Source organism: Talpa occidentalis, unplaced genomic scaffold (assembly GCF_014898055.3).
Source record: "Talpa occidentalis isolate TD23 unplaced genomic scaffold, MPIMG_talOcc4v2.1 talOcc4.15, whole genome shotgun sequence".
NCBI classification, from domain to species: Eukaryota; Metazoa; Chordata; class Mammalia; order Eulipotyphla; family Talpidae; genus Talpa; species Talpa occidentalis.
This window is the reverse complement of record NW_023601543.1, coordinates 81373633-81400742: the sequence shown is the minus strand read 5'-3', so window position 1 is coordinate 81400742 and position 27110 is coordinate 81373633. Positions and strand designations below refer to the sequence as shown.

The 27110-nt window shown below is 45.2% G+C and overlaps 1 protein-coding gene across 1 annotated transcript in view; it reads left to right on the top strand.

Annotated features, from left to right (window-relative positions):
- Positions 1-1827: 1827 nt before the first annotated feature.
- The window catches only part of TXLNG (taxilin gamma), a 43711-nt gene continuing 18428 nt past the window's right edge, over positions 1828-27110 (top strand). The window contains exons 1-2 of the mRNA XM_037512659.1: positions 1828-1973; positions 26524-26827. Of these exons, the coding sequence (XP_037368556.1) occupies positions 1872-1973; positions 26524-26827 (406 nt within the window). The 5' untranslated portion in view covers positions 1828-1871. The remainder of the gene's footprint in view (positions 1974-26523; positions 26828-27110) is intronic.

Below are 27110 nucleotides of genomic sequence, written 5' to 3'. Positions count from 1 at the left end.
CATTAACATTTTGATTAATATTCTTCAAAATATTTCTTTAAAGTCTACTCTATAAATGTAATCTGGTGTTTTTTTTTTTTTTTTAAAGGTCACCATGCTATGTATATTTTCTGAGTGAATTTCATATGCCTGCTGGCCATTAGCATTTCCTCTTTGGAGAAGTTTCTTTTTAGCTCTTCTGCCCATTTTTGGACTGGATTATTTTCTTTGTTTTTGTTGAGTCTCATCAGCTCTTTGTAGATTTTTGTGATCAGTCCTTTATCATTAGTGTTATGTGCAAAAATTTTCTCCCAATCGGTGGGGTTTCTCTTTGTTTTGGTTACTGTCTCTTTTGCTATACAGAAGCTCTTTAATTCCGAGTCAATTTCAAACATGTTTATCATTTTCTGTAGCTGCAGGATGTTGCATTGTACCGTAACTTAACTGTGTCACATTTTTACACTTAATTCCCTGGATGGGTTAGAAGCAGTTTATGGATAGATTTATTCTGCATGTCTCCTCAAAAAAAAATTGTAAGACTATTTTGCATCTTGTTGGGACTTTTGCCTTTAAGAAAGTGAGGGAATATAAAAGTAAAGGTCAGGCATGGTGGCTGAGGCCATCAGCTTTATATCCAGCCTGGGTAAGTGTTCATCGCTGTTGTAGATTTGAAATCTCAAAGCTGGACTGAGGTGTTTTGTTCATGAAATCAAATAATGGTACTTTCCCCCAATGTACAGAAATAAGTAAAATTAATAGATAGCATTTCCCCGATATTGAAATTTACTTTCACGTATGTTGTTAATCTTTTTGGAGGGTGTTACCACTGATTTGTATTCAACTGATAAAAGGTGGTAGAGGAGTTACAGAGGTTTTCACAGTGTGCTGCTGAAGACAACCCATCAGGGTTTCACGACGGTCTGTCACTTTCAGAAGCTTGGTCACTAGAGATGTGATTCCATCAGGTGGAAATAGAGAATAGTCCTGCGGAAAACTCTACTGCCTCATCTCATCTCGTCCCATCCCACCACAATCTCGTGAAGAAGAAAAGTCTATTCAACAAACCGAGTTTTTTGTTTTTCGTGTTCCAAGTTAAGGAAACAACTGACGGAGAAAGCAGGACATATTCAACATGTATTAAGTGCCAGCCAGCTTAGTGCGGACAACAGTGCCAGAAGCGGGGAAGGTTCAGCCAAGGTGAACAGGACAGGGCCCGGGGGCCGGCGCTGGGGCGGGTAAACGGGGCTGGGACCTCAGGTGCAGGGGCAGGGCTGGGGCAGGTGTGCCCGCCTCAAACCTCAATTCTGAAAGCCATTGCATTTCCCGCCTGGAAAGTCACGAAATATTTCCTCTTATCCCGAAATCATCCGGACTCAACTCCGAGGAACAGCAACAAAAGCAAAAACACAACAACGTACCCCTGCTCCAGCGCCGTCCCCAAACCTGGACTATTTGTAAACTTTTCCCTCAGGATAATAAGGAGTACCTTCCGGCATCGGTGCATCACCCCCAGAGAACTACAAGTCCCAGTAGGCTGCCCGCGCAGCCCAGCCTACTCCGGGCTCAGATCGCCGCCTTACGCTCCAATCCCGATCCGGGCCCGCGAGCTGTGGCCCAGGAGCCTGCTGGGACATGTAGTCCGCGCCAGAGTCCCTCTCCCGGTCCGCGCAGACTCGTGCGGCCTCTGTCCGCCCTTCGGCCCTGCAGAAGCCCTGCCCCGGCTCCAAAGTTCCCCACCCCATCCCGCTCCAGCCCCACGGGGGCCAACCTCCTCCGGTCACGTGCGGCGCTGCACGTGCGGCGATTGGCAGAGGGGTTCGGGGGCGGAGCTCGAGGCCCTACGAGGTTCCGTGCCCCCGGTCGGGCCGCTTGTTTGGCTCTGCCGTCACCTCATGGCGACGCGGGTAGAGGAGGCAGCGAGGGGAAGAGGCGGCGGCGCCGAGGAGGCGACTGAGGCCGGACGGGGCGGACGGCGACGCAGCCCGCGGCAGAAGGTCAGTCTGGGGAGCGCTCGCGTTGCTGCCGGGCCGGGGTAACGCTCGGACTACCTTTTTCGGGGTTCACCTCTTCACTCTTTCTGCTTACCTTTAGTCCTGGGACGAACATCCGGCTCTCTTTCCCCCCGGGGGTGACGACAGTGGGAGCAGGTGGGGGGAGTGGAACCGGGATGGATGGCGTGGGAGGGGGTGGCTGTTGGGGCTTGGGGGCACGAGGAGGCGGGGAGAGAGGGCAGGGGTTGCAACCCGGTGAGAGGGGGCAGGGGTGCGAGGCGGGGGGCGCGCCAGTGTGACAGCCACGTGCTGCCGGCCCCGTGGGGTCCCGGGCGCCAGGTCTGCTCTCTCCCAGCCCCCGAGGTCGGGGTGCTTTCTGGGCTCACCGCGCTGGGCGCCGCCGTCGAGGGGCGGCCTGAGGTCACGGGCTCGCCCTCCCAGCGCTGGGCAGGTGCGCCGCGCGCGCTGCGGGTGCGCCGGGGCGACGCGGGCGAGGCTGTTGCGCAGTAAGATAACCGCACCGGAGCCGGGGTGCTGCCCCCTTCCTCGCGGGCTTGCGTTCCCCGCCAGTGCGCGGGCGGGCGGGGGCTGCAGAGACCACTCGGGCCCCGGGATCCCGTCCCGGGCACAGCGGGCCCAGCTGCACGTGGGACTGGCCATGGGGAGGCGATGCTGGGGGACCTGGGTCCCACAGAGTTGGGAGCAGCATCTCGTGATACCCTGTCGTCCCATTCAGCCCCCCCCCCCACCCCGTTCTTTATTTCCTCCCCTTTTCTTTCTTTTTCTCCCCATCGGTAAGCGGAAACTTGAGCGCCTCTCCGACTCGGGCCCTTGGGCTCTTGATCCGGGCGACAGGCTGGACCGTTCCCCCCTGCCTTACTCCACTCACGTCAAGGAGTTTTCAGTGTCTCCCTGGATACAGGAAAATCGAGACCTTCAGAATGGGAGCATTCCACTTGTTCTCCAGTCAGTGGGTGGAGTTGGAAAAACATTGCACAACGAGCGGGGTACAGGGCTCTCAGGGCCTAGGAATAGTGAGCTTAGGGGAGAGGGTGGGAAGGGACAAGCCCCGTCCGTCTGTCCTGGTCTGTGGAACATATGGAAACGTTCAACTTGTTGGACATCCTGCTTGATCACACACCTAGTTCATATTAGCTTAATTATGCATTTGCATACTCTTAAAAATTACCCCTTAAAAATTACTGTGTGAAATTATGAAATATTTTTCTAATGTGATTCATGAACTTGAAAGAGGAGGAAAAAGGTTAGGTTTACATCTGAGCAGTGTCAAGAACCAGCTTTTGGGGGGCCTGTTTCTAGCGTCAGGGATTTTTATGTCTCTGCATGACGGTTCTACTACTTCTCAATTACCTCTCTCTCATATTCTCCCTCCCTTTGTACTCTCAAAGAAAGATCCAGCACTTGCAGGACTGAAAAAGAAGCTGTGGACCAAGTACACTCTAGGGATTCACCTTTGTCACTTTGGACACTTCACTTATTCCCTGAGGGTGGAGGGCCAGTCTCAGTGTTTGATTTCATAGGTCCCCCTGGGGAGGACTTTGATAAAAAGCCGCTGCAATTGAGGACATAAGTTCCCTTTTATGCCACTGGGATAAGAACAAAAAGTGAATTAGAAACTGAGGTTTAATCAGCTAGCATTTTAAAGGATCAGGCTTAGAGGTAATGACCCTTTGAGGCAGTACTCTGGTTAACAGCTGGATATCAATAGTCATGTGTGTGTGATTTTTGTTTACTTACCTCATGCTCCTTTCTTCTTTGCTTGCGCTTTTCTGGGAATCTTCTTTCATTCTGATTTTCAGTTGACTATGACATGGAACTGAAATGCATACTTAAATATTAGTTTTTGAAATTTCTTTTTTAAAAATCAGGTAAATATGTTGGGTTGGTGCAGATCGCTTTTTTAGACCTGTAATTTTTTTTTTTTTTTAAGACAGTTTATTTATTTTTTTTTAAAGATTTATTTATTTATTTACACAAGCACTGGGTACAGTCAGAAGCGCGGGAGGGTGAGAGAATTCACCAGAGCCAGAGCGGGGAGCAGAGCAGGCAGACTGAAGTACACTGCTGAGGGGAGCAGCGGGCGGCAGGAGAGGTCTGCGCGCCATGTGGGACCCTCCTCCGGGGGCCGGGGAGCAGCCGGGGATCGAACCAGCGCTGCAGAGGCTGCGGGCAGCTTCGCAACCCAGCGCTCAACCGCTGCATCACCGGGGAGGCCCTAGACCCGTAATTTTTTATTTCTGCTGGGTCATGACTTGAAAAACTATTCCCAGTTCTAACTTAACCTCTGCCCTATTTTTCCGGAAGCAGAAATGTTTAACTAATTGTGTTTTGAAAATATTGTAGGAATTAAAGGAAAAGTGACCATTTTGTCACTGTTTGGTTACATGATGGGACTTAAAGGAGAAATGATTGGAGATGTGCTTTATTGGTTCCTGGTTGCTTTAACCATCTACTTAGTCACTCCTGACCTACTCAGTTAATTGTGGCATTGTTTCGTAACTGCAGCCAATTGAATGTCTATTGAAGTGACTGTTTTTCTTCTCAAATTAGTATTATAGTGCATTTCTAGAGGTCTCTTGAAGAATTGTCTAAAACTGTGGCTATTTTAAATGTTAATTAAAATAAAATAAAATAAAATTTAAAATTCCATTCCTCAGTCATTTTAGCCATGGTTTGAGTGTTCTATAATAGCTAAAATGGCCAGTGCCTACTGTATTAGAGCAGATCTAGAATGTTCCATCATTGCCTTATATTCTGTTGGACAGGGCCTCCCCTGGTGGCACAGCGGTTGAGCACTGTGCTGTGAAGCTGCCCACAGCCTCTGCAGCACCGGTTCAATCCCTGGCCGCTGGCGAGGGTCCCACATGGCGCGCAGACCTCTCCTGCCGCCCGCTGCTCCCCTCAGCAGTGTGCTTCGATCCTTCTGCCTGCTCTGCTCCCCGCTCTGGCTCTGGTGAATTCTCTCACCCTCCCGCGCTTCTGACTGTACCCAGTGCTTGTATAAATAAATAAATAAATAAATAAATCTTTAAAAAAATTATATAAAAAGAATTCTGTTGGACAACATTGATCTTCATAAAAGGATGGAATATATACATTGTCAAGTATTCCAGAATTTTTTTTTTTTGAAGATTTATTTATCTATGCAAGCACTAGGTACAGTCAGAAGCGCGAGAGGGTGAGAGAATTCACCAGAGCCAGAGCGGGGAGCAGAGCAGGCAGAAGGACCAAAGTACACTGCTGAGGGGAGCAGGGGGCGGCAGGAGAGGTCTGCGCGCCATGTGGGACCCTCCTCCGGTGGCCGGGGGGCAGCCGGGGATCAAACCGGCGCTGCAGAGGCTGCAGGCAGCTTCGCAACCCAGCGCTCAACCACTGTGCCACCGTGGAGGCCCAAGTATTCCAGCATTTTTTAGGCTTCCAAGTTCACTCATAATACTTTTTCTATATCCCTATGTAGAATGTTTTATACGATTGAGCTTTTTAAAACTTAAGGACTTTTTTTGAGCTGTTCTGGTTTACAGAAAAACAGCGTGAATTACATAGTTCCCATACATCCCCTCACACACCTCTTTCTTCTATTAGTTATATCTTGTATTAGTGTGATGCATTTGTTATCATTGATGAGCAGATGTTGGTGCATTGTTTTTAAAGTCCATTTACATTTGGGTTCATTCTTGGTGTTGTACATTCTAAGAATTGATAAATATATAATCATCCATAGCTGCCATTATGGTATTATGACAGAATCGTTTCATTGCCCTAAAAGCCCCCTACTCAACCCTTCCCCTCTCCCCGCCGATGGGTGGCCACCACTGATCTTTGTTCTGTCCTCATGGTTTGACCTTTACCAGAATGTCTAAGGTTGGTTTCTTAACTAGATTTTTGCTTTAGAATGTTAAAATGATTTAACTACCATCAAACTCATTTTTAGGTTAGCAAACCATTCAAAGGCTAAAGATATGAGGAACCCAGGGTCAAATGAACAAACTTTCGTAGCTACACAGCACCCTTAGTTCTTAGGGCGTATGTGCACGTGTATGAACTCAGCGTAACTCGGATGATATGAAGAAGATTGGACAGCTGTCATTGCCCTCATTTATAGATGACAAACTGCTCAGCAAGGTCAAGTGATTTGCCCAAGGGGTGAAGCCAAGTCAGAGCCCAGTACCCTTTCATCTACACTACAGTAATAAGTAGTGTAGTAAGTGGGTAAATAGTAAGGATTTTGGAGTCAAGACTCTTGGCTCTCTGCCACTTACAAGCTGTGCAACCTTGGGCAAGTTTCTCAATCTTTTCAGCCCTCAGTTGCATCATCTGTAAAGTGGGGATGATGCTAATAACACCTACCACATAGGAGTGTTGGGAAGCATAGCAGTTGACGCGATGCCTTCAGTGCGAGGCTTGTGTATTTTCCTTGGTCTGCAGGGGAGACTACAGAAAAGAGATATGTTTCTCCTCTAGGGTGCTGTTTGTAACTCCGTGTTCCTACTTCTGTTTTTTTCCCTCTTCCTGGAACCTCTCTATGGTAGGCAATGAGAAGAAATCAGGCCAGGGTGGGGCAAGAGTGTGGGACAGGGAGAAACCATTTCATTATCTTGCTTTTCTCCCCGCTGTGTACTCGATGAATTCCTACTCTTCTGGCACAGCTATTAGTAAGAAGCAAGGTGCTCTTCTGTTTACAACACTATCATCTAATCGTGTCACTGGTTTGGGTGAATTTCATTTTCACCGGGAGAACCAAACAGGAAAAGCAGTAATGAGAACAGACCAGACATGCCTCTAGTAATGCGGTTTTAGATCGTAATATGCCTTGTTTTTTATGATGTTGCTGGAAAGTGTTTAGTTATTATTTTCGGTGTCATTTATATTGGTTTTGAGTAGAGAAATTTCACTGGGGAATGTATATGTCAAATTCAGATGCCATAAAATGGGGCATGTGGGGTTTGTTTTTGTGGGATTTTTCATAGAAGGAGTCATTATAATAAGCTTCTTTTCAAAAGGTAGGCTGTTCTGGTTTCACCCTTTGAGTCCACTGTTTGCTGCACTTTGCGGGGCACTTAAAATGTACTTGTATTCAATACCTCCTTACCTCTGCAGAGTAGGTGGCATCCCGGGTACATAAATAAGGCATCTGAGGCTCAGTCCAAAAGCAAAAGGTGCTTGAGTAACATAGCTCAGAGTTGGTGAGGTCAGCCCGGAGCTGGCGTCTAGCTGTCATGGACAGTGCAGTGGACGCACCTGCTGCGCAGGCGGCTTCTTACCTCACAAGTGTTACCCTAATATGCCAGGGGAGTCCCTTCCCCTCATTCTTCCCTTCCTTGTCCTTCCCCCAGTTCCTTTTTGTTTGCTTCTAACACGATTATTACTAATCTTTAGTTAATATAATGGATGTGATAGTATTTAAAATGCATGAAGTGGCATACAAATTTAATACAGTATTCATCAACATTGAGAATTAGTTATGTTTATAATTTTCCCCAAGTGGGGCATTTCTAGAAAGGGATTAAAAATAGGTCAGCTGACCTTTTAAGGGTTGAACCCTGAGAATATATTTTTAAGACTCAGTTTATTTCCTTGTTGAAATTATCTTGGTACTTACATTACTTGAAGGAAAAGATGCATAAAATGATCAGTGTTGCCCTCCTGTGTTACCAAATAATTTTATTAGTATTTATTGCTCAGGAGATTAATAGCCTTGTATATTACATTTCCAAAATGTCCCCCAAATAATTTTCCTTTATCACCCACTTTCCACTCCTTGGTCTGCTACAGGTAATATTGCTAAACCACTATCTTTTCTTTTTTTTTTTTTTTAAATATTTTATTTATTTATACATACAAGAGCATGGGTGTAAGCCAGAGATGCGGGGGTGAGAGGATTCACCAGAGACAGAGTGGGGAGCCGAACAGGCAGATGTACTGAAATACACTGCTGAGGGGAGCAGCGGGTGAGACAGGAGAGGTCTGCTGCGCCATGTGGGTCAGCTTCCTGGCCAGGGATCGAACTTGTGCTGCAGAGGCTGCGGATAGCTTTATAGTGCTGAGACTTAACCCCTTGAGCCACCAGGGAGGCCCTACCTTTTCATTGTTATCATTTTTCTTCTTTCCCTACTATCAGAAATGTCAAACAGAATGGTGTGAGGAAGATGTGCCAGTGATGGTGAAGTACGTTTTCAGAATCATCTCTTGGATTGAGGAGTGGGCCATATTAGAAGTGAGAATGTATGCACTGTGCTTATTTTGTTTATGTATCCTTACTCAAACATTATAACAGTTCTGCTGCACGCCAGAAATGTATATTCATTATATGTAGTCTTCTTAAAACCTCTACCTGTTTGGGGCCTCCCCGGTGGCGTAGCGGTTGAGCGCTGGGTTGCGAAGCTTGCCGCAGCCTCTGCAGCACCGGTTCGATCCCCGACCGCCGGGTGAGGGTCCCACATGGCTCGCAGACCTCTCCTGCCGCCCGCTGCTCCCCTCAGCAGTGTACTTCGTCACTCTGCCTGTTCTACTCTCCGCTCTGGCTCTGGTGAATTCTCTCACCCTCCCGTGTCTCTGACTGTACCCAGTGCTTGTATAAATAAATCTTTAAAAAACAAAAACAAAAACAAACCTCTAGCTGTTTGGTACCGTATACCCCCAGTTTGTAGATAAGGAAACTGAGGCAGACTGCCCCGTGGCCACACAGTAGGCAATAAGTGATATGTTGAAAGGTTCTTTAGGCTTCAAAGCAGTTACCCATATTTCATATGGCTTGTGCTGCTCTTAACACATTTCTGAGGATAGTAAATAAAAACGTGTTTCTGCTTTAATGTAAGCACAACCTGGTGACAGGTAAATAGGTGATGTTTTCTGCTAAATGAAAACAAATTGTGAAAGGTCGGCTTGGGAGACAAGGAGGATCAAAAAGCTTTTGTAATTCAGGGACAGGGTGGGGGGGGTTGAACTCTGTAGGTTTAATACCTTTTGTTTCATTCACTAAAGCCCTAGTTAATGTTAGGATACATGATTTAGGGGGTATGCTGGCTGTATGTGCGTGACAAAGGCACCTCAGAGTGTAATTTGGATAAATGAAAAGGTAGAAGCTTTGGAGAGACCCTTTTTATTTTTCCTCTCTTAAAGTCCACATGACATGGTGTTAACAAAGAATTGAAGTGGTGTGGGTAAGTAGGACAGATAAAAAGAGGAGGCTCGGTGTTTCAGAGGCCCATCATGATTGGCCCACATGGAGCTGGCAAAGGGTGACTTCATAAAATTGGGACAGGGATGTTTCACTTAGGTAACCCATAAAAGTAGAGGACTATTTTACACCTTAAGAGTCTGTGACTTGAAGATGGCCACCCCCTGCCCCTCCGCAAACTAGGTCAGGCCCAGGCATTCTTCGGTGGCTTTGGGCATTAACATCTTCACTGATTCTTTTGCTCTCTAGATAGGGGTTTAGGGTAATACAGGTATTTTCCAGATTGCAGATAATCATTCCATTACAGTTTTAGAGCTAGAAGTCATTTTGCAAATTTTGGAGTCCAGCATCCTTTATTTTTATGAAAGAAATAGCTTTAGAAATTAAATGTGAAAGTTGATGCCATCTTAAGTGGCAAGTGATGTGCAACAGTACAGTGTAGATGTCAGCACCCCTGGCTGCTGCTGCTGCTGCTGCTAGAGCAATCCCAGGACGCTAGCTGTACTGTAACTAGACCTTTTCCAGACCGATTGGTGCTTTTTTAAAAAAAATTTTTATTTTAAAGATTTATTTTTATTTATGCATACAATAACTGTGGGGTGTAGGCCAGAGGTGCCGGGTTGGGGTATCTGTGTGAGGATTTAACCAGAGACAGAACTGGCAGATCTACTAAAATACATTGCTGAGGGGAGCAGCAGGTGAGACCGGAGAGGTCTGCTGAGCCATGGGGGTCAGCTCCCTGGTCGGGGATCAAACTCATGCCACAGTAGCGCAAGATAGCTTCATAGCACTGAGACTTTAACCCCTGCGCCACCAGGGTGGCCCCCATTAGCTCTTCCTTGACTTTTTCACCTGTATGGGGGGAGTCAGGTTCCCTCATCCTAATTTCAGCACTACCTTGCCCCTCTTCTCATTTACCTAGTAACGCTTCCACGTGTTCACCTGACCTCATATGTGATGTGACAGATCATTCTGGCTCATGCGCTACCAACACTTAGAAATTGATACAACTCCTAGAACTTATCTTGCCTTCAATTTATGTTCCGCTTTAGAACTCCATTGCTCTGACTTCACTCATTAATTTTTTTAAAGATTTATTTATTTATGCATACAAGAGCTGGGGTACGGGCCAGAGATGTAGGGGGTTGAGAGGATTCACCAGAGACAGAGTGGGGAACAGAGCAGGCCTATTGACTGAAGTACACTACTGAGGGGAGCAGCGAGCGACCCAGGAGGGGTCTGCTGCGCCATGTGGGTTGCTCCCTGGCCGGGGATCGAACTTGTGCTATGGAGGCTGCGGACAGGTTCATAGGTTCCATCTTAACTCCTTGGACCGCCAGGGAGGCCCCACTCATTAATTTTGTGGCTAACAGCTTTATTGAGGTATAATTCAAATGGCTTACAATTGATCTGCTTAAAATGTACAATTAAATGGTTTTTAGTGTATTTGCAGAGTTGTATGGCTATCATTGCACTTGTTTATTTATTTATTTATTTTTGTGGTACCCTCCCTGGTGGCCGGGAAACGAACTGGCGCTGCAGAGGCTGCGAGCAGCCTCGCAGCCCAGTGCTCAACCACTGCGCCACCAGGGGAGGCCCTCCCTTGTTTGTTTGTTTATTTATTTATTTATTTATTTATTTATTTATTTATTTATTTAAATAGAGGCATGTTTTATTTATTTGTTTGTTTGTTTGTTTGTACATGCACTGGGTACAGTCAGAATCGCGGGAGGATGAGAGAATTCACCAGAGCCAGAGCGGAGAGCAGAGCAGGCAGAAGGACCGAAGTACACTGCTGAGGGGAGCAGCGGGTGGCAGGAGAGGTCTGCACGCCATGTGGGATCCTCCTCCAGTGGCCTGGGAGCAGCCTGGGACCGAACTGGCGCCGCAGAGGCCGCGGGCAGCTTCGCAACCCAGCGCTCAACCGCTGCGCCACCGGGGAGGCCCCCCTTGTTTATTTTTAATGTAACCTGGGAACATAATCCTTGGAATGAGAAAGATAAGAATAGAGTTTCTGCTTTCCAAGACGTAAGTCCAAGAGGGTGGCCAGATTACTTAAAATTACCTTATTGCTGAAACTCTTTGATCATTATGTCTGCCTATAAGACAAATCTGTGGATTAAATGAGGAAGTATAGCAAGTACTATTGGAGGGCCTCACTGGTGGCCTAGTGGTTAAGTCTCAGTGCTATCACTACTACGGCCAGAGTTCGATCCCCAGCCAGGGAGCAACCCACATGGCACAGCAGACCTCTCCTGTCTCGCCCGCTGCTCCCCTCAGCAGTGGATTTCAGTCAGTCTGCCTGTTCTGCTTCCCACTCTGTCTCTGGCGAATCCTCTCACCCCCTGCACCTCTGACCTACACCCCAGTTCTTTTATGCAAAAACAAACAAACAAACAAACAAAACCTGTTGAAGAGGCCTCTGAATGAGCCAGAGCAGATAAAGACATGGGAAGATGATTTGTACCAATTCTGCTTCATCACTATTTTTTTTTTATGTTGATTGGTAGACCAGTGACTTAACAAAAGGGGGAAAGAGGCCAATTTGTTAGGTGTAGTTAAGCAAGAAAAATTGGAACTCTCTTTCTTGTCCTCCCACCTGGTCACTGGGCATATTCCCTAGCGATGGATCTTGGTTGTCCCGCCATGATAAGGACCCCCTCCCCCAACCATGGTTTGACTAAGCCGGCCTTCTAGATTCTATAGCCCTGTTCCCATCAAAACCAGGGTAGCAGTTCTCAAACTTTTTAGTTTCAGGGTATTTCTGCGAGAACCCTAAGGCACTTTTGTTTATGTGGGTTATATTTAACGTTTACTACATTATAATTTAAAAATTATAAAAATAATTGTTTAAAAAATAATTCATTTTAATACATTGAAAAATATGAACTGATGCTGTATTAGTTATCAATTGCTGTATGACAAATCACCCCTAAAATTTAGTGCTTGAAACATTCATTATGCTCACATGGCTTTTGTAGGTCAGGAAGCTGGGTGTAGCTTAGCACCTTTCTGTTTGGGGACTCTCAGGGGCTTCAGTCATCTGAAGGCTTGACTGGAAAGGATCCACTTCCTAGCTCACTCATGAGGTCATTGACAGGATTCAGTTCCTGTGGGTTGTTGGACTGAAGCCTCAGTTCCTCATAAGCTGTTGGCTGGAGCCTCCTTTGGTTCCTTGCCACATGGGCCTTGCCACAGGCATCTCACAACATGGCTACTGGCTGCATTGGAAGGAACAAAAGAGAATGCCAGCCCCAGAAAGAAAAGTAAAAAAGACATTGCTGTCTATTGTCACATAATCATAGAGATGACATCCCCTAAGTTTGGCCAAATTCTCTCTTCATTAGAAGCCCACTTGAGAGGGGAGGATTATACAAGCTTGTGAATGCCAAGAGGATCACAGGGACCATCGGGTGCCACGTCAGAAGCTGCCTACCACACATTAACTTACATGATGGTTGTTTTTTTTTTTTTTTAAGATTTTTATTTGTTTATTTGTATATACAAGCACTGGGTACAGTCAGACGTGCGGGAGGGCAAGAGAATTCACCAGAGTCAGAGTGGAGAGCAGAGCAGGCAGAATGACGAAGTACACTGCTGAGGGGAGCAGTGGGCAGCAGGAGAGGTCTGCGCGCCATGTGGGACCTTCGCCTGGTGGCCGGGGATCGAACCCAAGCTGCAGAGGCTGCGGGCAGCTTCACAACCCAGTGCTCAACCGCTGCGCCACCGGGGAGGCCCTAACTTACATGATGTTTTAAAATTAAAAATAGTTAAGTTCCAAAATAAAAATTTGTGGAAAGCATACATTTACATTTTTTTAAAGATTTATTTATTTATGCATACAAGAGCTAGGGTACAGGCTAGAGGTGTGGGGGGTGAGAGGATTCACCAGAGACAGAGTGGGGAACAGAACAGGCAGACTGACTGAAATACATTGCTGAGGGGAGCAGCGGGTGAGTCAGGAGAGGTCTGCTGCACCATGTGGGTTGCTCCCTGGCCGGGGATCGAACTCATGCTGCAGTGGCTGCGGATAGCTTCATAGGTTGTGTCTTAACCCTTTGCGCCACCAGGGAGGCCCCCATTTACATTTTTGCAGATTTCTTTAATGCATGGCTTAATAGACAACTGCATTTTTGGGTCTACTTCTGTATTTAATCAATGGCAATGTGCCATTTTAGTTGAAGTATGTGAAGACAATCTGGCCTCACAGATACATGAAGATGGAACAAGGAGTATTTTTATTAACTATTTTAGATAATTATGGAAATTCTTTGATACTATACCAAAACTCGGCAAGTACTAGTTTTCGAAGGTTAGTTGCAACGTATGATCTGAAATCCTGTTGCTCTTTTCATATTGTTATATTAAAATCTGTTGATCTTGGGAAAGCTGAACCAAGGAAAAGCATTACCCCACTTTTTTTTTTTTTTAAAGATTTATTTATTTATTTATACAAGAACTGGGGTACAGGCAAGAGGCATGGGAGGGTGAGAGAATTCACCAGAGACAGAGCAGGGAGCAGAACAGGCAGACTGACGAAGTACACTGCTGAGGGGAGCAGCGGGCGAGACAGGAGAGGTCTGTCCCACCATGTGGGTGAAGGTAACATGAATGACCTGTGACCTCCTATAATCTTCAGACTTCCTCTGAGCTTGGGGCAGAATAATGAACAAGTATAGTATTGTGATACTGACTCCACATTAACATCATTAAAATTGATTTACTTAACCAAGTACATATAATTTTTTTAAGATTTATTTTTTTTTATTTATGCATACAAGAGCTGGGGTGTAGGCCAGAGGCGTGTAGGGATGTGTGAGAGGATTCACCAGAGACAGAGCGGGGAGCAGAACAGGCAGACTGACTGAAATACACTGCTGAGGGGAGCAGTGGGGAGAGGGGAGAGGTCTGCTGCGTCATGTGGGTCAGCTCCCTGGCTGGGGATCGATCTTATGCTGACAGCTTCATAGTGCTCAGACTTAACCCCTAGAACTTTTTTTTTAATAATGAAAATACTTAATTCATATAATTAAAAAAAAAACTGATATAAGACCAAAAAGTATAAAGTGAAGCTATGTCTTCCTCATCTCCAACTTCTAGATCCATACTCCCAGAAGAAATCATGATGAACAATTTTGGGGCTGTTCTCATACAAAAGTGTTGTCCATATACTGGCTTCTGTATGAAGAGTTTTTAACTTATACTGACATGTTCTTCCTGCACCAAATATTTGTCTTTTTCCTTACTTACACCTTGGAGTTTTGTCTGTATTGACATGATCTTAGTTTTTTTAAATAGCTGCCTTTTACCCTTGAATGAGAATATCTGTGGAAAAACTAGCAGGGGAATACCTGGGTGAAAGTGAGTGCACATTCAGATAATGATAGAAATTGCTAGATATCTCTGCAAAACCAGTATTCTCCCAATCCAGACTCCCCTGGACTGTACTGAGAGACCTGTTTGCCCACATTGAGGTTTGCTTTGTTTTCTTAAATCATCCTTTTAAGTCTGGGAGATTATTTTAATTTCTATTTATTTAATTGTGAATGAGGTTGAACAGGTTTTTGTATGTTGGACTTTTCTTTTTTTTTTTTTTTTTTTTTGGTGGGACCCTCGCCGGTGGCTGGGGAACGAATCGGTGCTGAGGCTGCGGGCAGCCTCGCAGCCCAGCGCTCAACCGCTGCACCACCAGGGGAGGCCCTATGTTGGACATTTTTGCTTGTTCACAAATTCTTGAAACTTGGGCTCCTGAATCATTTGAAGTCCTTAAAGGTGTGGTCTTTGGTTAGTGTGAAGTTCTCAATGATTATTTAATGAACTGATCTTTCTTTACTTTGAAAAATGAAACAGCTCCTGGGCCTCCCTGGTGGCCTAGGGGTTAAGTCTCGGAGCTACCACTGGTAAGGTCTGAGTTCATTCCCCACCAGGGAGCTGCAGCAGACCTCTCCTGGCTCCCCACTGCTCCCCTCAGCAGTATATTTCAGTAGATTTGCCTGTTTTGTCCCCACTCTGTCTCTGGTGAATCCTCTCATCCCCTGCACCTCTGACCTGCACCCCAGTTCTTCTACTAAGTAAATAAATATTTTTAAAAAATAAATAAAAAATAAAATAGCTTCTGAGGTTCCCCTCACCCCTTTGGGAAATACCAAGGTCACAAAACAATTTTACTTAGGACTTCTAGTTTTTTGTGGTTTTCATTTTTGTATTTCAATCTTGATACCTCTGGAGAGAGTCTGTGATTCCCTGACAACACCCCCCCCCCCCGCTCCCAATATGGCTTGGGAGATCACAGATCATTTATTTCATTGACTAATTTGAAATGATACCATTTTTATTATAGCAAATCCCCATATATGAGTCTGTAGTTTGATTTTTAAGACATCGCTATATAATTAGGAAGTCTCAGACAAATATTGCATGCCTGAAATAAAAATAAGATCTCACTTTTGGGAGTTTATATTTTGAGATTTAAGAATGTATTGTCTTGAAGAACATGGGCATATTGTAGAGATATGTTCACCAGAATCTAATTATATACTAGTGCATAGTAATATTTATTTGTTAAAAATAAAGACCCTTTCATTTCATTCCTTTGTTCTAACATAGTAAAACAGATTACGATTTAAGGAGGCATTGACTTATATAAAACATATTTTAAAGACTTTGATCCACAATGGTTAAAACAGAATTTTCAGATGAATGGCTGATAAAGTATAGCTGTGTGGCAAACAGCTATGCAGAATAATTATTTGAAAGTAAAATAGCCTTAGTATAGAAACTATTTTAAGTGACCTATATAAAACTAGTCACTTTTCCTAATTTAAAAAGCACATGAAGGGCCTCCCTGGTGGTGCAGCGGTTGAGCGCTGGGTTGCGAAGCTGCCCGCAGCCTCTGCAGCGCTGGTTCGATCCCTGGCCACTGGACGAGGGTCCCGCCTGGCGCGCAGACCTCTCCTGCCGCCCGCTGCTCCCCTCAGCAGTGTACTTCGGTCTTTCTGCCTGTTCTGCTCCCTGCTCTGGCTCTGGTGAATTCTCTCACCCTCCCGCGCTTCTGACTGTACCCAGTGCTTGTATAAATAAAATAAAATAAAATAATACATTTAAAAAAATAAAAAGCACATGGAAATGTATTTTTGTAATTTGTAAAATTTGTACTTGAAAATGTAAAAGACCCTCAAAATACTAGAAACATTTTGGAGGGATGTTCATATTTTAAAAACTAGGTAAAGTAGGTGGATGGTGTCCTGGGTGCTATAGACTATCTTTAACAGCTTTCAATATTTGCCCATGCAAATTTGCCTTCACTGGGCCTGGCAAATGTACACTGTGGACTTCACATTTTTCCTTGGTAGCTAATAACTTTTTAGGGTAAATTATCAAAAACATGGGCTTGAGGAATTTTTAGAAATAATTTAGTTATCCTAAAACACAAAAAGGCCTTAAAAAAAAACTTCAGTGCCTTAAATAAGCTACTTGAAATTATTTAAAGACATCCCTACCCCTAAATTAGTCTTGTCTCACCCCCCTAAATTCCAGAGTTAATCACTGCTAAAAATTCTACAGCTCTTCCCCAATGTTTTCCTAAATTTACACTGTTATATCTAGCATGCTGTGTATTTTTAGACATTTAATTTCTTAGATTTAGTTTGTAACTGCATTGGAGATCTGTTTGACTTTGAACTTTTATTTTCCAAGGCTGATGTGTGAAGGGGGGAGCAGTGTACTAGAGCACATGCTCTTGAGTTTGACAGATTTGCTTTTGAATTTTGCTGGACCCTTTTTCTGATTTTATTGTGGCCTCAGGCAAGGTTGTTTTGTTTTTTTTTTCCTTTTAACCTTTCCAGTTCACTTTTGTTTTTTCCTCTGTCTCATTTTCCTTATCTGGGAGGTTTAAGACCCATCTTTCAGTGGACTGGGGGAGGGCTCGGTGGGGTAATGTGTCTTGTAGGTCCTGAAGTTTACCGGGACTCTTTGGGAACCTGAGGCAAGCTAAGGGTCTCTCCCCAGGAAAAGGCACAACCTTTCCTACCCTGCTCCCTCTGAAGGGCAGGGCTAGACCTCAGTGACAAGGGAGGGTGATGTGCTCTCAGCACGTGCCTGGCACTGGTCAAGGCATCTGAACTCATCTAAGCAGATGGTAGTTGGAATAATTGGGGAGTGAATGTGGATGTGGGCCTTTTTGTTTTTCTTTTTTTTAAAAAAAAAAATAAGATTTATTTATACAAGAACCGGGGTACAGGCCAGAAGCACGGGAGGGTGAGAGGATTTACCAGAGACAGAGCGGGGAACAGAACAGGCAGGCTGAAGAAATACACTGCTGAGGGGAGCAGTGGGGGCGACAGGAGAGGTCTGCAGCGCCATGTGGGACCCTCGCCGGCCGGCCGGGATCGAACTGGCACTGCAGAAACTTCGGAGGGCTTCACAGCACGGCGCTCAACTTCCTGGGCCACCAGGGGAGGCCCCCTTTTTGTTTTTCATTTAGACTAATTTCAGTAAAAGAACAACCATTACTAAAAACATGTAAGCTCTTTAAACAAAATAAACCTAAGAACTGGGGTACTTCAGTGTCAGTATTTGAAAAGCATAAGTGAAAGTTTTAATCTTTAAAATTGTTTGTCTCTTTGTATTCACAGCGTAGGAAGGAAAGAAACTTACTAAAAGATTTTCCCCCCTTTAAGGCTCATCATTCCACGCAATCTCAGTTTTAAATGTACTGGTCCAAAAAACTATTGTTAAGTAGTAGATGAATACAGAGTACTTCAGTGTGTTCGTTGGCAAAATTTCTGTCATAGTTACTCTTCACTCTTAGTTAATGGTTAGTAAACTGGTGGCTGTTCATTTTTGAAGGTATCTCTTCTTTAGTTAAGGAGCCACCTTAGCTCCAAGTACTGAGACAGTAGAAGGGAGATTTAGAAATTTTTGTTATAATTTATACAATAGCTGGGGTACAGGCCAGAGGCACGGGAGGGTGAGAGGATTCACCAGAGACAGAGCGGGGAGCAGAACAGGCAGACGGACCGAAGACACTGCTGAGGGGAGCAGTGGGTGAGACAGGAGAGGTCTGCTGCACCATGTGGGTTTCTCCCTGGCCATCAGGAATCGAACCCGCGCTGCAGAGGCTGTGGACAGCTTCACAGCTCTGTGTCTTAACCCCTTGCGCCAACGGGGAGGCCCTAGAAATAGGTTTTTTGACAGGAGAGAGACCGCAGGGGTGGCTGGGCTCTGGGCCCTTTAGCGGGCGTTGCTGAGGGCCTGTGCTCTGAGGCACTCCGCTGCGAGAGCTGAGTGTGCTGCTCGGGGGTACAGATGGATGGACACAGTGAGAGTGTGATGACTTTTATGTTTCTGTGCAGGGGAAGGCGCAAATTGAAATTGATCTTGAAACCACTTACTGTTGGTTTCGTTTTTATTTGTGGTTGGAATTTAAATAAACATTTCCACCTCCCCTTGTTTCCCTAATGGGAGAAACTCCATTCCTCTTGGTACTAGAAAAAGCAAAGACTGGGGCCTCCCCTGGTGGCGCAGGCAGTTGAGTGTAGTGCTGTGAAGCTGCCGGCAGCCTCTGCAGCGCGGGTTCCATCCCGGCCGCCAGCGAGGGTCCCACATGGTGCAGCAGACCTCTCCTGCCGCGCCCGCTGCTCCCCTCAGCAGTGTCTTCTGTCCGTCTGCCTGTTCTGTTCCCTGCTCTGTCTCTGGTGAATCCTCTCACCCTCCCGTGAATCTGGCCTGTACCCCAGTTCTTGTATCAATAAATAAATCGTTAAAAAAATAAAAAAAGGCAAAGACAAGTTGGTGAAGAGGCAAGTCCTGGTCTGACTGGAAGAGGGGAAAACACGTGTGCTGTGCAAGCCCAGGCCCCACGAGGTCCCCAGCCCAGCGACTCCGTTTCCCTTCAGTCACAGGTTTCTTTTGTACCCTAGAGACTGTGTGTGCTTCCCTGCTCGTCGCTTATATACCCCTCACCCCCGGATCGTGGCATGTAGTGCAAACTGAAGTGTATTCTCCTTTTTCCCTTTTCATCCTCTCCTTAGGGACCAGTAATTCACAGCTGCCTTTTTCTGTTTTAACAGGTGCCACAGTACTTCATCGTTTGGCCGGAGCACAATCTTTCCATTCATTATTCATTGACATTTAGGGTATTTCTGATTTTTAGTTACTATAGATAATGCTACACAAATATTCATGTGTCTGTCACTTCACAAATGTACTGGTTTATCCATTGGGAAAACTGATAAGAAATGAATTTCTTGTGTCAAAGCATGTGTATGGATTGATGATTTTTCCCAACATTTTATTTATGAAATTGCCGCGGACCAGCACAGTAGTAGACGATGAGGCCACCTCAGGGTTGAGAGAAGCGTGCAGGGTGGTCAGGGCGTCGCCGAAAGAAATGACAAACAGACACACTTCAAGAGTGAAAATCTGAGTGTAATTTTTTTTTAAGTTTGTGACCAGTATATATATGTTTTCCAAAAGCACAGGAATGAATATCAATGAAATTAGCTTGCTCATGGGCTCAGTCTATCACCATCAGGGAGGTGATCTACATAACAAGCAATGACCATTATAGAAGAAGGAAGGAAGTTTAGAAAGACAAATAAGGGATTAAAGTTTGTAGTTCTAGAAAGACTTTTTAGCATTCTTATAGTGGTTCTTGGTGGTCCTTATCTTTTGATAAGCTTCTGCCTTTTCAGGGAACTTCCGCTGAACTTCCTCTGTTTCAGGCTGTTCTCTCCCCGCGTGCTGGTTGCCCAGCCGGATCTAGGGACTGTGGCGAAAGCCATTCCTAAAGATCACTGCGGGGGGAGGTGCAGCAGGTAGGGTTTTGCTGTTCTTCCCCTGCGCGCTGGTTGCCCAGCCGGACCTAGGGCCGGTTAGCCCTAAAGGTCACTGCAGGGGGAGGTGCAGCATGAAATTATCAAACATACAGTAAAGTTCAAAGAGTTTGATACTGAGCATCCAAATTGCCACCATCTAATTCTACCCTTGACAGTTTACTATACTTGTTTTTACACTTTTCCATCTCTGTCCCTTCACCCAGGAAGCCTTGTTAAGTGTGTACATGCTGAATTTAAACAAAAATATGCATCTGCAGCTCAAACCCCCACAACATCTAGTGCATTCCAGTACTTTAGAATGTTCCCTTGTGCCCCTGCCCAGGCAAACCCATCCTGGGTCGGGTGACTTCTTCGTGGTTAAACCAATTTATCCCCCAGCCAGAAATGCTTGACAGTGTCCGGCACCTTCCTCACCATATTGTCAGCTGTGGATGTGAAAGCTGGTATCTGTTAGTTAGAGTTGCATTTTTCTTTCCCTTTTTTTAAAGATTTATGTTTTAATTTATTTATGCATACAAGAATTAGGGTGTAGGCCAGAGGTGCGGGGGTAGGGTGTGTGTGAGAGTGTTATAGGACAGGGAGAGGGGCACCCCAGACCCCCACAAACCTGCCTATTCTACATGGGTTCTGCCATCCGCCGCATCAACACAAAACATAGGACACTTTAATGGGAAGGATCTTTAATAAAAACTAGGAAACAATACAGGTAAGGCAAAGAGTTTAGTTTCTAAATGAAGCACCCAAAGTTACCCGTCCCCTCGTGGGTCAAAGTCCATCCAAATGGGATTGGCCCAGAACAAGGCCCCAAAGCCTGCTACAAGTCTAAAGCATCTTCCAGTGGGGACCCACAGAAAAGGGTCACAAACAACTGGACAAGCCCGGAAGGAAAAGAGCAAAATCAACATCAAGATAAAAGCTGCCATTGTCACCTCCCCACGGGTCTCACCCACATCTGTGTCACCCAGTCCACGACCAAAAGACAAGCGTAGTTTCTTCACGTGTCTCTAGGCTCCATGCGACTCCTCCAGGTCTCCTTGCTCCATCCTGCTTCCTTTCTCCGTCTCTTCCTGCAGCTTTTTCTCTTCCTGCTCAGCTCCACCCTTCCTTGGGTGGGGCAGGGAACCTGGAACCTCCCCCTTTCCTGGGGACCACCCTGTTACAAGAGGATTCACTAGAGATAGAGTGGGGAGCAGAACAGGCGGATTGACTGAAGTACACTGCTGAGGGGAGCAGCGGGGCGAGACAGGAGAGGTCTGCTGTGCCTTGTGGGTTAACTCCCTGTCATGTGGGTAGCTCCTTGGCTGGGCATCGGAACTCCGCCCCCAGTGGCTGGTGATAGCTGGATAGTGCTGAGACTTTAACCCCTGGGCCACCAGGGAGGACCAGAGTTGCATTTTTCTTATTGTGAATAAAGTCAAGCATGTGTTTATGAGCCCTTCGCATTTACTTTTCTGTGAATTCTTGCTTCAGGTTGTTTGCCCATTTTTGTTGGATTATAGGTCTTAGTATTGTTTATTTCGTGTGTGTGTGTGTTTGTGTGTGTGTAATATATACATGGCATGCTGTTGTGTAATTTATCTTTACATGTTATATTTTGGTCACATCTGTCCCCATTATTAACTATTAACTAACTTCTGTGAGAAGGCTGGGCAGTAGACCAAGCATGTTTAGGGAGGTTAAGAGCATGAACTTGGAAGCTAGACTGCCAGGGTTTAAATCTTTGCTCTCCAGTTTGCTGTGTCCTTAGCCAAGATACTTAACGTCACCATGCCACAGTTTGCGCATTTGCAAAATGGAGATAATAATAGGATTTGTATGTTTTAATTGTGAGGATTAAATTAGTTAATATAGTAAAGTGCTTAGGGTACTGTCTGAATGTAGTATTTTCTATATGTGTTAGCTGATACTATTTGTTTGTATAAGAGAATGTACCCAAGAAAAGGCATCCAGAATGGTTATCTAAGAGGGCAGAATAAGGAGTTATATTGGCCACATGATACAGAATTTTCTGCTTAAGTTGATGAGGGCTGAGAAATCATTTACAATTTAAATAAGGTTGTTGCCCTAAGAATGTGCTATATATCAAATAGCCCAGCGCTATTTGATACCTCAAGGAGGTTCTTGAACAAATAGTCCTTTACAGTAGAAAAATTGAGGCCTGCTATTTCAAGAGTGAATAAGGTTTGAATCAAGACCAGCTAGAACTGGGCTTATTCATAAACAAAAGATTTTGTAAAATCAAAGTAAATCTTTCATTAGCAAATGTGAAAAATATCCAAATATGATATATCAAAATTAGTTACATAGGAGAGCAAGGAAATGTGATACTATCTTGCTTATAATGATAAAATAATAATAGTGGTGTTTTTCCTACTGTGTGTGTAATACTTAGGTGCTTTACATGGCTTGTGTTCAGCACCCATTTTGCTCCCTTGTGTTTTCCATCCACTGACATTTGAGTACTTTTTATGCACGAGCTATTGCTGTCTAGAAGGATATACGTGCCAAATAGGTGGTAATGGAATATGTGTGAAAGGAGTGCCTTGAAGACAAAAAAGTAGTAACTGAAAATAGAGAAAGATGAAATAAAATTGCAAGGAAAACATGAGATGTGAGGGATGTGTACAATACAGATTATTTTTTTTAATTGAGGTAACACTGGTTTATAGTACTGTATGTGATTGAGGAGTATTGGCTCACACCTCTTCGGATGCATGTTTCCATGTTACCCTATCGCACCTAACACCGAGCACCCATAGCCCTTTGCTCTCTTCCCTCCCTCTCTGGTAGCTTGTCAAACCCCCAGCGCGAGTTTTACCTGTGCATTTATTTGGTTGTCATCTCCAGGCTGAAAATATATACAATGACAAAGAGTCAGATGTCACCCCGTCGGAACTGGAGGGGCAGGATCTTAAACCCGAAGTAAAAGAAGTGTTTCTATTGAATGTGATGCTATGTTGAATGCTTGGTTTATCAAGCGCCAAAAAGGTCCTAGCGTTTGTTTTGGGTTTGATTTGTTATGATCTTTTGTTTTGTTTCTGTATATTCCTCCTATGAATGAAACCAGCAGGTATTTGTCTTTATTTTAAGATTGATTTATTTATGCATACAAGAACTGGGCACAGGCCAGAGGTACAGGGGGTGAGAGGATACACCAAAGACAGAGTGCGGAGCAGAACAGACGGATTGACTGAAATACACTGCTGAGGGGAGCAGTGGGCCAGTTAAGTCTCAGCACTATGAAGCTCTCAGCAGCCACTGCAGCACAAGTTCGATCCCCAGCCAGGGAGCTGACCCACATGGCACAGCAGACCTCTCCTGTCTCGCCCGCTGCTCCCCTCAGCAGTGTATTTCAGTTGATCTGCCTGTTCTGCTCCCTACACTATCTCTGGTGAATCCTCTCACCCCCCACACCTTAGGCCTATACCCCAGCTCTTGCATGCATAAATAAATATATCTTTTTTAAAAATGGGAAAGGATCTGAATAAACATTTCTTCCAAGGAGGTATACAAGTAAGCACATGAAAAGATTCTCAACATCATTACTCATTAGATGATATGCCTTCATACCACTAGAATGGCCGTAATCAAAAGAGCAGATAATAGCAAGTGTTGGTGAGGATGTGGAGAAATTGGAAATCTTATGCACTGCTGGTGGGACTGAGAAACAGTGCATTGCTTAGAAAAAGCCTGGTAGTTCATCTAAAGGTTAAGGGTAGAATGACCATATGACCCAGCAGTTCCTGGGTGTGTGTGTCTGTGTGTGTATAATAACATAATGTATGCACACACACCCTGGAGAAAGGGAAATGTATGTCAACACACAGATTTGTGCACTAATGTTCATAACAGTTATTCACAGCCACCAAAGTTGAAAGCAATCCAAATACCCATCCGCTGATGGATGGATAAATAGAATGTGGACTGTGTCCATCCAATGCCATATTATTCAGCCATTAGAAGGAATGAAGTACTGATACGCGCTACATGCACCCACTTTGAAAACATTACGTTAAGCACAAGAAGCCAGGAGCTAGAGGCTATATATGTGCATGGTTCCACTTGTGTGACAGCTCCAGAATTTACGGAGACAGTACATTAATTGTCCGGGGTGGGGGGCAGGAGATGGGAGGATTAGGTGTTGACAGCTGAAGCATGCAAGGCTTCTTTTTGAGATGACGAGAGTATTCTAAATTGATTAGAGGGCCTCCCCGGTGGCGCAGCGGTAGAGCGCTGGGTTGCGAAGCTGCCCGCGGCCTCTGCAGTGCCGGTTCGATCCCCGGCTGCTCCCCAGCCACCGCAGGAGGGTCCCACATGGCGCGCAGACCTCTCCTGCCGCCCGCTGCTCCCCTCAGCAGTGTCCTTCGGTCCTTCTGCCTGCTCTGCTCCCCGCTCTGGCTCTGGTGAATTCTCTCACCCTCCTGCGCTTCTGACTGTACCCAGTGCATGTATAAACAAAACAAACAAACAAGCAAACAAATAAATAAAAGAAAAACATGCCTCTATTAAAAAAAAAAAAATCTTTAAAAAAAAAAATAAATAAATTGATTAGAGTGGTGGTTGCACAGCCTTCCAGGTTCACTAACAGGGAGTGACTGGTATGCTTTCAGGCCTTGGGTTATATGGTATCTGAATAACATCTTGATAAGGGGGTTTAAACAAAAGTCAGAACAACGGAACACCTCAGCAGCACCCGATCCAGGGCAGGCTGGCATGATTACTGAAGCGGATCGCGGACACGTCCTCGGATTTTCCGTGGGGACCGCTGTGCTCCCCTCCCGTCCCCGCAGACGCGCGCTCAGAGTCTGCTGGAGAAGGCCTGACGCCGTCTCCTGGGGGCTTGTGGGTTGTATTACCATCGCGCTTCTGAGGAAATTCTGTCATGCCTTGGAGATAAGCAGTCTTTCATTTTAGTTATCTTGTAACAGACTTTCATCAGTATTGAGGCCCACACTGTGGTGGGGTGGCCCCGTCGTCAAACTTAGTTTTCAGGGAACAGTTTTGAAAATTATTTTTAAAAATTGGGAAAGATGGTATTAATAGTGCTCATTTTTCCTCTGCATTGCTTTCGTGTAAAGGGGCTCTTAGAGTATTCATATGCTCTTCTAGTATGTGACAGTTTCATATTTAATATAAAATAGAACAAGGAACTGTATGGATAATGCATTAAAATAATAACTTGGCATTTGGTTTGATATTAATGCTTGTGTGTTATTTGGGTGTATTACTGATTTTACAAAGGTCCTGCAGTAATGAAATCTAACAAGGTGTTTACTGTAAGTTCCCCAGGAATTCTTTGTAAACTTACTACCTATGAATTGAGAAATTCTGCTCTATGAAATGTATTGTGTATGGTTGGGAATTTTAAAAAATTTTGGAAGCATTTTTTTTTAAAGATTTATTTATGCATACAAGAGGTGGGGTATAGGCCAGAGGTGTGGGGTGGGTGAGAGGATTCCCCAGAGACAGAGTGGGGAGCAGAACAGGCAGATCTACTGAAGTACACTGCTGAGGGGAGCAGAGGGAGAGACAGGAGAGGTCTGCTGTGCCATGTGGGTCAGCTCCCTGGCCAGGGATCGAACTTGTGCTGCAGTGGCTGCCGATAGCTTCATGGTGCTGAGACTTAACCCCTTGCACCACCAGGGAGACCATGGAAGCATTTTTAAGAGTCTTTCCAACATACTTTTATAATTTTTTAAAAATCTGAATTAGGTTTAGAGCGTGGCATCCATTACTTTGAAATAGACAGCTTATGTCCCCTTAATGCATTATTTTTTTTTTTAAGAACATGAGAGAAATTGTTTTACTCCTCTAATAGTCCAGTGGAGCTGTTCTTTGTAAGAAGGGTGGCTTCCCTTGCGTGTACATGGAATTTAGGGGCCCAGTGCTGCTTTCAGCTGTGGCCCTGCCATCTCTTAGGGTCTTGGAGACTGAGACCTCTGTGTTCAGCCAGAGTGGTGTCGAGATGCACCTGGGGGAAAGATGCGTGCTTCTAAGGGTGAAAGTTAGTGCAGAAGGGATAGACATCACTTGGTGGAAACTGCACGTGGGAATCCCCCCACCATGCCGGGAGCCTGGGAAATGTAGGCCCTGGCAGAGCCCTGGCGGAGGACCGTGGGTTTTTGCTGGGTAGCTAGAGTGCCATCTCGGCTGTCCCAGCCCCTTGAGGAGAAGACCAGGATAGTTGTTGTCCACTGACCTGGGATCAGTTTAGGTCTGTAACGATGCTAATTATTTTGAGTGGTGAATTTTTATGGGAATAAGTTAAGATTCACAACTAAATGGCAATTTTTGCTTCTTTGGTGTACCATTCATGTGATTGTTTTAACTTTGATTTTCTCGTATTTCACAGTTAGGTCACCTCTCAGTGGAACTTAGAAACTGCCTATTTATGTCGGTTTAGAAATCACTAAGAAAGAGAAAAAGCATCACGCTGCCGTGCACTGCTGGTTGTAGACAGTGATTATATTTTTATTGACCACCTTTCCATCTCTTCTTGCCTTTCCCTCGCCTTTAGTTTGTGATTGGCACAACGGAAGAAGCTGGACTCTGCGGGCTGGGGGTGAAAGCAGATATGTTGCATAACTCTCAATCAAATGACATTCTTCAGCATCAAGACTCACGCTGTGGCGGCACAAGTAACAAGCACTCACGAGACGATAACGACAGCGGCGACTTCATAGCGAAGAGCCGGGACTTGGTGAGTCAGGCCTTCTGCACGCAAGCGCCACGAGAGGGGATTCCGGGACGAGAAGCTCGAACAGACCCCCCTGATGGCCGGCAAGATTCGGAGTGTAACAGGAACAAAGAAAAAACCCTAGGTAATAAGCTCTGCTGGGTGGCTGCGCCTTTTCACAGGCGGCTTGTTTTACTTCTTTCCCCGCACAGCAGGCGGCTGTGAACACGCCCGTGTCGTGGCGGGGATGTTGCTTTCTGTCTTTGGGCTTAGTTAGCGCGTGCGCTGCTGTGAGTGCAGGGGGCAGACAGTAGACAGGAAGTTTAGTTATTTCTCTCTTAACTAATCAAGAATTGGCTTAAAAATTTTTGAGGTAGTACTTAATTTCCCTGGCTTGTATCTTTAATGGTAGCATGACCAGAATGTAC